Source organism: Halichondria panicea, chromosome 13 (genome assembly GCF_963675165.1).
Source record: "Halichondria panicea chromosome 13, odHalPani1.1, whole genome shotgun sequence".
Lineage (NCBI taxonomy): Eukaryota > Metazoa > Porifera > Demospongiae > Suberitida > Halichondriidae > Halichondria > Halichondria panicea.
Genome location: NC_087389.1, coordinates 1100239 through 1111224, shown reverse-complemented (window position 1 = coordinate 1111224; position 10986 = coordinate 1100239). Strand labels below are relative to the sequence as shown.

The following is a 10986-nucleotide window of genomic DNA, read 5'->3' as shown; positions in this document are numbered from 1 at the left end:
ACAAAAATTAATATTGGTGCTCTGATAATCATTTTGTTGTACACTTCCAATTCAACTAGCTATCAAGTTAGTATTCTTGAAATAAGGCTGACTAGTTGTTTAGTCCTTGGAGATTGGTTCACTTTCTTTCTGATATTCCTTAATGTCGTCTTCACATTAGATTCTGTAGGGCAGATAAGCTATAATTATAAAGGAGCCAAAAGATCTAAATTACCTACCGTAAATTAGCACTCTTTGCTCAGTCGATAGTGTAAGATATAGAGAACAAGCAGCTGTCAAAGTAGTGATGCATGTCGACTGACTGTCAAGCTGTTCCACAGCTGCCAAGAAGTCATTGACAACTGCACACACCTTGTCAGCACACAACACTGAAAATTAAAAACGCAACTATTGGTTTAGTTGAGTTGTGGCACTTACAAACACAAGCAACTCCTTCTTGCTCCGAAGTCAGAGTGTGAATCGCTGCTACAAGTGAGCAGGACACCTCAAAATTGGAGTCCCTGCATTCAATAAAGCACGAATCTTTAATCTAGACTCGCACTAAGCTATTAACTTTGAAGGCCATTGCAAAAGAAGTTTGGTATAAAGAAGTTAGGTATTTGTAGCTCCCCCTCAAGCTCACCTAATTTGCTGTGCAGCCTCACAGATGGCCTCTACCAGCTGCCTGTCCACCCACCCTCTCAGCAGTTGCTCACTGGCATTGAGTAAGTGGTCCAACAACACACTAGTACTGGCCAAGAGGTCCTCTGCAGTATGGAGAACAATTAATGTGTGGAAGTTTTAATATACCCGCAATAATTTATATATATGATACTTACCATTAGTTGAGCCTTGTAGAATAAACAGCAGTGAGTCTTTTACAAACTTGGACTCCATGATTTGAGGTAGCCATGTTGATTGTAGCTCTTCGTAAGAGCAGCAGGTTTGAACCAGCCTAAAGGGTTGTATAGCTAGAGACGGTCGCAAGTTCACAGCAACGCACCTAGTAACTTGACAGAGAACACCAGAGTCTGTATCTTTGAGAAACTCAAGTATTAATCTCCTGTAAAAAAAATAAAGCCAAAGAAACACTACATTAGCAACCAAAAAAACAAACATTGATAGATTATCTTAATGAGCAAGCAGAAAAAAAACAGCACCTCTGAACACCCTGATGGATGTGGTAAGTTGATCTAACAACTCAGACTGTTTTCATCATTAGCCCATTACTCTACACAGTAACTGTTACTCCCACATAGCCCAGATAGCTATTTAAGCTGAATCAAAATTGATTCTAAAATAAAAAGAGAAAAAAAAGCGCCTCTGAACAGCCTAGATCATCCTGACGGATGTGGTAAGTTGACCTAACAACTCAGACTGTTTTCATCATCAGCCCATTACTCTACACAGTAACTGTTACTCCCACATAGCCCAGATAGCTATTTAAGCTGAATCAAAATAAATCCTAAAATAAAAAGAGAAAAAAACAGCGCCTCTGAACAGTCTAGATCATCCATATGGATGTGGTAAGTTGACCTAACAACTCAGACTGTTTTCATCATTAGCAATTACTCTACACAGTAACTGTTACTTCTGAATAGCCCAGGTAGCTATTTAACCTCAATCACAACTATGTAGCCTTGTTCCGAGACCTTTAAATAAAACAGAAGCAATATTTTTAGAGACAGTCAAACAATCAACCTGAGGACAAGGCTAAGGCCAATCAACATGTGTGCATACATTATCTTACGTTTGCTCAGCTGTTTTAAAGCTGTTCAGGCATATCTCTTGGCTACAGATAAGGTTTCCAATAATGCCAAGGCAAATCTCAGTGAATCTTGGTTGGTCAGTCCTGCAAGCTGCTCCTAGTAACAGATCAATACCTCCTTGCTCATGGATGTACTCTGCAACATCCTGACAGTGAGAGAAGGAGTAGTAAAAGCTGACATAATGATTATTATAACATCTGAATGCAATGGATGGGAATATTACTCAGCCGCAGTATACAAAATTCATCTCAAATTTTGGCTACATTACATTAAATGACATAAAACTACTCACACTGTTCATGGAGGAGTCCCAGAGAGCGCACACTCGTCCCTCAAACTCCTCCTCCAGCTCCACCCCTCTACCATCGCCACAGCCACCAACCTTGTGGTCACCAACCTCTGAACAACTCATCACATCTGCATCACTCACTACCTCATTTCCAATGGAACAGGGGTTTCCCCTAACGTCCACACTATTAATGATCTCCACCAGGATGGACAGCACCCACGCTTTACTGAATACTGTGTCTCCAATTGAGTCGTCTTGATACAGTTTAGAGAGGGTGTCTTCTGTGACAACATCATGTTCATTAATTTGAGGGGTGGTGTCATGTAACTGTGTACCCGTTAGGGAGTTGTGGTCATTTGATGGTAGTGTTGACTGGAAGATATGTTCATGTGATACGGGATCGGGAGTGTCTACTGAGCATGTGAGGAGGGTGCCAGCATCAGGTGTGTGATCAGTATGTGTAGGGGAGGAGTGACTGTGACTTGCCCTACTCCTAGATCCATTTAATCCTGCTTGTTCCTCATCCATAGCATCAAGCAGTTTATAAGCAGCAATGATGAATGTCTAGTTGTTTTGTGTTTGTTTCTGACATATACCCTTTACCAGTACAGTCGCCCAAGTCTTGGGCCAAGACTCGCGGGTCGTCACTTTTGCACAGCAAAATTGCTGCTTGAGAGTCACCTCATATGTGGAGGGGGGCGTGTCTCACTGTGTGCTCTGGAAATTATGATGTGATCTTAGTGACCTTCTTTCGATAACCTGACAAGCTTATACATCTCTTGAGCCGAATCCAGGTGAGCTACACACTCTATTAATTAATTGCTTGTTATAATTATGCCTCTAACACACCTGCAGTTGCCATGGGGCTCACTTCATCTCTTCTTTCGTTCTTCTCCAACCCTTTCTACCTGTTTGGAGCCTTGATCTCAGTCCGTGTGGCCTACTACTTCGTGCGTGTGTTCTTTGTCAATGGCCCCCGGTGTCGAAGCACTGATCGTTTGGACGGCAAGAATGTCATCATCACAGGGGGTAACACTGGTATCGGCAAAGAGACTGCCATGGGACTAGCTGTGCGGGGGGCTAGGATCTACATTGCTTGTCGAGACATGAAAAAAGGGCAGCTGGCTTTGAACGAGATTCGTGAAAAGAGTGGCAATGAGAACATCTTTCTAATGAAACTGGATCTAGCTTCGTGCGAGTCCATTCGCGAGTTTGTCAAGGAATATGAAAAGAAAGAAGACCAGATTCACGTGTTACTCCTAAACGCTGGCGTTATGATAACACCATACCAAAAAACTGTGGAAGGATTTGAATTCCAATTTGGTATCAATCATCTCGGCCATTTCTATCTCACCCATCTGTGTCTGGATTTGCTGAAAAGCTCTGCTCCCAGTCGAGTGTTGGTGGTGGCGTCTCTCGCTTACCTTCCCGGATCTCTGGACTTCAGTGACATGCAGTGGTCCAAAAGCTACAATTCTTACCTGTCGTACTGCAGGAGTAAGCTGGCTAACGTCTTGTTCGCTCGAGAGTTGGGCAAACGGGTGGGAGAGGATGGAGTAACTGTGGTTAGTCTGCACCCGGGTACAGTGTACACTGAGATCACTCGGGACCTGCTCACTGGATGGTTCAGCATTCTAAAAGTATGTCTATCTATAGTGTGCTTTTCTGTATACTTGCAATACCCTATTTCTGTATACTTGCAATACCCTATTTCTGTATACTTGCAATACCCTATTTCTGTATACTTGCAATACCCTATTTCTGTATACTTGCAATACCCTATTTCTGTATACTTGCATACCCTATTGGCCTAATCTCATGAGAATGTGTAGTGCAGTGTGTTAATTAATGTACCATGTACTAATATAATTATACAACATGATAGGAATGCTTATGCTCTATTACTGCTTCTATATTCCCCCACACACACAGCCCGCTGCCCACCTTGCAATGTATCTGTTCTCAAAGACTCCAGAACAAGGAGCGCAGACATCCATCTACTGTGCCACGGCTCCAGAGGTCGAAGGTCAGCAGGGAACATTCTGGGACAGCTGTGCGATGAAAAAGTTAACAAAGAAAGGTGTGAACGATGAAGAGTCAAAGAGACTCTGGGACTACAGTGTAGAACAGCTAGGACTATAATAGTTTGAGAGCTTGGACTCTCTGTGTTATTTGTTAGTATAATTATATTTTAATTAATTTTACGACTTTCATTGTTAAATTAGTAATTAATCATCAACTTGATATCTGGCTAGTAGCTATACACATCAATATTAAATCCTAACATGTTTATGCAGCCTACGTACAAAAAAATAAAACAGTTCAGTTACAAAGTCAGTAAAGTGTTCATGTTTACATATCTCATTTCAGAGCTGCTTGCTGTGGCCCCAGTTTATTGAACCCTGGGTTTTGTCCACCCCGTGTCTGGAGTGTGCCACTTGGAACACCGTCACGATGAAACCTGATCTCTGAGGTAACGGTCACTGGGATACTCTTCTTGTACTTGCGTTTGAAGGTGTACCAAATGGCGGCCATTAGCTCGGCAGCTGGACGCCCATCCTCCACCGTGAACACACAGTCGCCTACCTCTTCCTGTAGGTGTAGTAACACATAAATGTCATAGCAACATTAGCTGTAAACATAAAGAGCATTTAGATCAACGTAATTTCCCACACCTAAAATGCTACTTTATACTTAATTAACACAATACAGCATAATTATGTGTACGGAATAGTTCACACAAAAATGCATGATCTCATAAGTTAAGGCACTCACTGAGCAGTGGATGACAATGGCCTGATCATCTCCAGGTGAGATGGAGAGGCGAAGGATCTGTCCAATCTCAATAGGGGCTTTCTTCTTCATAGAATAGCTGGAGTCCAGACGGTAGAAGTGAAGATCACAAAGAACGTACACACGCGAGTCTGGTTTCATGTTTCGGTTGAGCTTAGTGACTTGTGCAGAGTAGAGCCTGGCAGTGTCCATGTTGATGTTCATGTAACCACGAGTCTGAAACAAGACAAAATCATTATGATTACACAGTGATGTACATGTAGCTAGCTAGCTGCGTTTGTTTACCAGTTTCGAGAATGAATCGGACTTTGAGTTCTTTTCAGGTAAAGCCAATGCGTCTCCGATCCACCTATCACCAAAAAGCCACTTCTTCTTCTTTCCCCCCAGCAGAGTCTGGGCTATGGTCTTGATACGAACCTCATACTATGGGGGTGGATGATTCACTTGCACTACACGATTAGTCAATAATAGCTCACCTGTTCCGGAGGAGTGAGGGAAAGAATCTTCTGCCTAGCCCACCAGTTGACGTGGACACCTTGCATGTACTTGAGGCCCAACTGAAATGAGGCATGTCAAACATATAAAGCAACACACAACACTAAAACACAGTCAACATTAAAGGCATGTTTAGTAATACCTTGATAGCAATCGGAGGTGCCGGCCACTGCACACTCCTCCCCCAGTCTGGCATTGTCTTGCACTCTTTGAACTCCTCCTGCACTTTCTCCAGCCAGCTGCCCAAGTAGTGCTTCCTATACACACACAAGCACAAGTACATTAATGATGAACCTTATACATGTAGCTGCATGCAATAATTATACTGAACATGCGAATATCGACTCTTACCTGTACCAGTAGAATATCTTGAGCAGTGCAGTCAGCTTCTTCCTCAGAAGACGAGCATGGTAGCCCTTCATCCATCTCTGGATAGTTGTGACCTACAGCAGATTAGATGTTAGTGTGAGGGACAAATCCGATTTTAAGTTTGAGTGCTGTTTAATAATTGTGAGTTTCGCTTACAATGTACTGCATCTTCTTTGCTCTGAGCTCCTCCAGATAATAGATAGTTTTCGGAGTGCGAATGAAAAGCTTTGTCTTCCCCCATTCGACCAGATTCTCAAGATGGTAGTACTCGACAATCTTTTGTGTGGCCTCTCGGGGAGTGTAAGAGTGGGTGGGCCAGAGGGTGGGCACGATCATCTTGTAGCGCCAGTTGAACCAGTCGTACCTCATTCTGTACGAGTAGCCAGCACGTCGGACCTTCATGTTCTCCACCAGACCGAGGTAGCGAACCTGGTTGGTCACTAACTCGTCGTCATACTCACTGGGACTCTTATTGACATTGGGCATGATGCAGCGAACATAGTGGGGGGTCTGAGGTATGTAGGGGGTAGTATGGTTAAGTTAGTGTCTGCAATTCTGCAATACATAGCACATAATTCGTTGTGTGTGTGTAATATTAGTGTCTACCTGTTTCCTGAGGACATCGACCAACTCCTGCATGTCATTCTTGAATTGAGTACCAACAGAGTCCGGTATCTGGTTCACTTTCTCAATGTGCCTGGCTCCCTATAATATTATATAATGCGCATGGTAATTTAAACTACCTTTCTTCACGTGCCCTACCTCTGGGAACAGTTCTGGCAGAATGGGGAGAGTACAACTGTACAACATTCTCCTAAAGTCCTGGAACTGAGTGTCCTGTGAATAAAATAATGTGAATATTAATTGAAAGTTAGACACTAGTTATAATCTTACCTTGTTCTTTTCAATGAATCCCTTGACACTGTAGGTTACGATACCTGCGTAGTGCTTGACCTGTGCGGAAAAATAGAATCGTGTTTATTTGAACGAAACAAGACAGCGAAAGTTGTACCTGGAATTGCCTTCTGATGGTGAGCTCTTTATTGCCCTTGGCAAAGCTGAAATAACGGTTATTGGTGGCCAGTACTTTGTCCAAGTGGTTGGTGACACGCTGCACCATGGATACAACACACAGTGAGCAGCTGTATATACGGAAACACATGTTGTGTAATGTTTACCTCATCGTTGTCCTCGCCAGGCCTGAGGGTAGCCTCGTCAATGACAGCGAACATACCCTGCAAGTATACAGTAAAACAATAGATAGCTTTGATATGCAGAAGTCATACCATGGAATACGTATATTATTAGCATAATATTATGCATTGACTAAGTGCATGTGGAAACTCACTTCAGGGTACTTGTCGATCATCTCGCAAATGAAGGTGTTGTCAAAGAAGGGAATATCGACCCACTTGATGCCCTCGTTCTTGTACTCCTGTTGCTCTTGTTCAAGCACTACCTGGATGAACAGCTGCTGGAGTTTCTCGTTGCAATAGTTGATGCAGAACTGCTCAAAGCCGTTTACGCCAAACACTTCAAACCCGTAGATGTCCAACACACTGATGACTGTCTTGATGGCGTGTGGCGCAAAGTTGATGACCACCGAAGTATTTATACGTTTCACAACCAGACTAAACAGACGCTCATAAATAGCCTGTACGAGAGATTAAACTGTCATAACAACATGTTTTGTTATATTGACATAGGATGACAGCCTACAACAAATTAATTGCTGTACTCTAAAATAAAAAAGGGTGAATTCTCTTATACTAAGATATTATTTTGTCTGATATACTATAACAGTGTAGTTATTGAGCCTCACCTTTGCAAGGGCATCTCTTCCCCAGGTAGCTCTGGCTGGATTCTGCTTAGCGACCACCACGTCACCTTTAGCAGGGACCACTCTGTGAGTGAGGACCTTCTCCAGCTCCGCCACTGTCGTTCCTAGCAACGAGGCCACTTTGCCAGCCTGCATAAACAACAAGGATGGTAATACAGTGCAATAGATATTGAGCCTATTCAAGCAATGCCTATGCAGCTTATAATATAAGCATTACATAATATAGTTATTTATCACTACGTACCACATCTTTGTTTCCCACGACACTGCTCTCCCCATCTCCTGCATCCTCGAGCTTCACATTACCAAGGTGCAAGATGGCGGCAAGGGCCTTCCAGATGCAGGTCTGGTCTGTGGCTGAGAATCCAAGAGCCTGCAATAAGTCTGAACTGAAAACACAAAACATGCAAATTGAATTTGCATCTTACGCTCATGGCTTTGCGGACTTCACCAAAGTTCTGCCTGTCCTCGTCGGTGAGTTTGGAAGACTCTCCTGCCAGGGTGAGGTAGTAGTACTTGCTCACATCACGCTCCAGCATGATCTCATTCAGCAAACTCTGCTCAGCTCCTTCCAACAGCTGCATGTAAGAGTTTAAAAGCATGGTTACAACATTTATCAATTGAAGGAACTGCGAGCCCTAACTATCAACCATAATTATTTGCTGAAGACGTGGAATGACTTACCTGATAGAAGACGTGAAAGTTTCTCTCACCAGGCTGTTGCAGAGTGACTCTACCCTTCTCCAGGAGATAGGTCCTGATGTGACCTCCTTTGGGGTACAAGGCCAAGTCGAAGCTGATGTCCATGTACTTGCCCTGTCCATAGCAACAAAAAAGTAGGTGTGCACTTTGATACAGGTTGATACAGATAATAATCTTGTGATGTACAATTCATGAGACACAAAGTGGGGTGGGTGTACAGAATATCATGAATTTTGCAGTTTGGTGGATATTCAAAGTGTCCTGGGAAATTCTTGCATATGTTGCTTTAATTATGGTATATAGACTAGGGTGACCCACACATGATGCTGGGAAACTTACAAAACGAGAAGAGTTATCATTTCTGACAGTCTTTGCATTTCCAAATGCCTCCAGAACAGGATTTGACATGATCAGCAAGTTCTTGACTTTTTCGACGTCCTTTGCCATAGGAGTGATGTTAGCCAAGTACCTCATGATGATTTTTGAAGCCTCTGTCTTCCCTGCTCCACTCTCACCTGAATGGGAAAACAACCAAGTTTTGAGTAGCTAAAAATTAATTATACTAACTTAAAACCGCAATACGTATAATTATGAACACTGGCTATACAGTGAGATTTAGCTGTACCAGTGATGACAACGCAGGAGTCTTTCTTGAGCCTGTTCATGTCGTGGTAGGCTGCATCAGCAACGGCGTAGACGTGAGGGGGTCGCTCAAACACTTCCTTCCCACGGTACCTCTCCAAGTAGTCATCAGTGTAGATGTCCAGCTGTCGGTAAGGATTCACAGACACCACCACCTCTCCAATGTATGTGTAGATCTGTGTCAGATGTAATAGTGAGCACAACACATCTTTGAATAGACTGAAAAAACATAGCTAGCTACTTATAGTACATCCATACGTACCTTTCCCTTCTGAGATCTCTGCTTGAGGTTTTTCAGTAGAGCCTCTTCAGTGATGTCCTCCAGGAGAATGAAGTCAGGCTCTCCAAACTCGGCAGGATTCTCTGACAAAGCCATCCTGTCGCGCCGGCTGCTGGAGATAGAATGCATAAAATTATACAAAAGCTTGTTGCTGTGCACAAAAAGGGGGGTGGGGCTGCTACATTTTTGGAGCTCCCTAGCTCTAAGGCTTCTTGCAGGTACATTTTATCAGTGTGTGACTAAATATCTCACCTTTGTTTCAAGTAGAGAGATGCTTTAAACAGAATCAGGAGCTGAGTTGCTACCAGCTATAAACTAGCACACTGTAGAAAGAACAAGGACACACCCGGGTACGGTGGGAGGAGATGAGATAATGCGCATGTGCAGCACAGCAATTGCTGTGGGCGTGGCTGGCTGAATTGATCCTTACCTGATCTCTTCTGAAGAAGCTTGCAAGTTTTAATAACTACACTACAGTATAGTACATATGGTTTGTCTTACATCTTCACACTGCATGGTGAGTTTAATGATGATATTCAATGTAGGGGCAGCAGCCAAGTGTTCCCAGTGATGCTGGTGCCAGAGGTGTGGAGCCAAACACCAGCATATCCAGTGACCTGTCTCCAGAGGAGGACAGCATCCCCTACACTGCTTACTCACAGGAAAAACACGGGTATGCTAAGATGATAGAGTCTAAATTAAGTTAAGTACTTATCTCTGTGCTTTGCAGCCCTCCTCTTTCCAGTGTCACACAGTCACTTCCAGCATACCCTCTGGTAAGCTCTCCTGTACACCATACGCTGTAAGTATTTACTGCTCCATCGACCATAGCTATAATTATAGCTCCACAAAAAAGCTCTAATCCCAATATCAGGAATTCATGGACTCCTGCTAATATTTATATAACATATTACTAACTCCAGAGAGGTGGTGTCACCGTGGTGAATACCCTACCTGATGCCTCATGGAGAGCTGCCAAACCTCTTGAGCTGCAGAAACTGGACAAACTTCCTCGGGTAAGTCATCATTATATATAGCAAAGCATACAACGGTATCATTCATACTGCTACAGTTTTGGCCCATTTTGAGATCGTCGCTCGAAAGTATGCCTCCCCAAGAAAAAATTTCAGGTAATTGTAAACATTTATCAATAGGTATGATTTTGTATAATATTTGTAGACGGTGTCCAGTACAAAGAGATCCTCTCGCTCTGTATTCGATATCAAGAGCATCTGTCGGAGGCAGCAAAGATTGTCAGTACTGAACAGGTGAGATCAAGTATGGATACAATACGGACCTTATATTATATATATATTATTATATAATTATCTTGGCTGTAGAAAGCACTGGCTAGTCGACTGAAAGATATTGAGATGTTCTCTGCCGGGATAATGCAACAGATGATTCGCAGACAAGAAAATCTTTTAAGAACAAACACACATCTTCAAAAAGGTGTACACCTAATCCATTGACCCCCTCTTTATATTTAGAATTGTTACTGTTCCCCTCTGTAATTGTTATAGTGACTGAGGTGGAGCAAGCTTTAACAAAAATCAAGACGAAATTGGACTCTTGTGTGCCTGTAGTGAGACGAATGAACTCTTATCTCCCAGAGGAGAACAGATTGGAAACGTTCAGATTATTCCCAGAAGTGGAGTCGGATAGTGAAGATGACAAGTCAGGAGAATCTGCAGACAGTCAAGCCACTGATAGTTATAGAGAACCAGACACTTAATGTTTGTATGATTGTCAATGAATTTATTTTGGTCTGTGTGTGTAGTAGTTACACTACAGGGGGGGTGAAAAGAAGTGAAAGTCTGGAAAGTCT

General features: G+C 42.9%; 4 protein-coding genes across 6 annotated transcripts; 2 read left to right on the top strand and 2 right to left on the bottom strand.

Annotated features, from left to right (window-relative positions):
- Positions 1–13: 13 nt before the first annotated feature.
- LOC135346057 (protein SAAL1-like) lies at positions 14–2727 on the bottom strand. Its single transcript, XM_064543539.1, has 8 exons — positions 2041–2727; positions 1730–1893; positions 983–1042; positions 819–934; positions 623–746; positions 418–500; positions 219–368; positions 14–163 (listed from the first exon to the last, which is right to left on the bottom strand). The coding sequence occupies exons 1-8, from the start codon at positions 2563–2565 to the stop codon at positions 63–65; spliced, it is 1323 nt and encodes a 440-aa protein (XP_064399609.1). The 5' UTR covers positions 2566–2727; the 3' UTR covers positions 14–62.
- Positions 2728–2897: 170 nt separating this feature from the next.
- LOC135346060 (retinol dehydrogenase 11-like) lies at positions 2898–4288 on the top strand. Its single transcript, XM_064543543.1, has 2 exons — positions 2898–3677; positions 3970–4288. Exons 1-2 carry the CDS (start codon positions 2898–2900, stop codon positions 4177–4179), a joined length of 990 nt encoding a protein of 329 aa, XP_064399613.1. The 3' UTR covers positions 4180–4288.
- On the bottom strand, positions 4246–9540 carry LOC135346048 (unconventional myosin-Id-like). 2 transcript variants are annotated; one of them, XM_064543523.1, is made up of 21 exons: positions 9411–9540; positions 9141–9270; positions 8862–9054; positions 8576–8751; positions 8219–8350; positions 7963–8112; positions 7779–7907; positions 7517–7663; positions 7043–7348; positions 6873–6929; positions 6707–6805; positions 6589–6648; positions 6457–6531; positions 6301–6399; positions 5851–6204; positions 5677–5768; positions 5468–5582; positions 5307–5387; positions 5116–5253; positions 4813–5046; positions 4246–4629 (listed from the first exon to the last, which is right to left on the bottom strand). In XM_064543523.1, exons 2-21 carry the CDS (start codon positions 9252–9254, stop codon positions 4399–4401), a joined length of 2982 nt encoding a protein of 993 aa, XP_064399593.1. In that variant the 5' UTR covers positions 9255–9270; positions 9411–9540; the 3' UTR covers positions 4246–4398. The 2 variants fall into 2 exon arrangements, with proteins under 2 accessions (XP_064399593.1, XP_064399594.1); XM_064543524.1 differs by having other exon boundaries at positions 9141–9267; positions 9411–9538.
- Positions 9541–9550: 10 nt separating this feature from the next.
- LOC135346066 (BLOC-1-related complex subunit 5-like) lies at positions 9551–10931 on the top strand. 2 transcript variants are annotated; one of them, XM_064543548.1, is made up of 8 exons: positions 9551–9648; positions 9704–9831; positions 9889–9934; positions 10082–10174; positions 10231–10288; positions 10338–10426; positions 10499–10610; positions 10682–10931. In XM_064543548.1, the coding sequence occupies exons 1-8, from the start codon at positions 9646–9648 to the stop codon at positions 10891–10893; spliced, it is 741 nt and encodes a 246-aa protein (XP_064399618.1). In that variant the 5' UTR covers positions 9551–9645; the 3' UTR covers positions 10894–10931. The 2 variants fall into 2 exon arrangements, with proteins under 2 accessions (XP_064399618.1, XP_064399620.1); XM_064543550.1 differs by having other exon boundaries at positions 9559–9648; positions 9710–9831.
- The last annotated feature ends 55 nt before the right edge of the window (positions 10932–10986 follow it).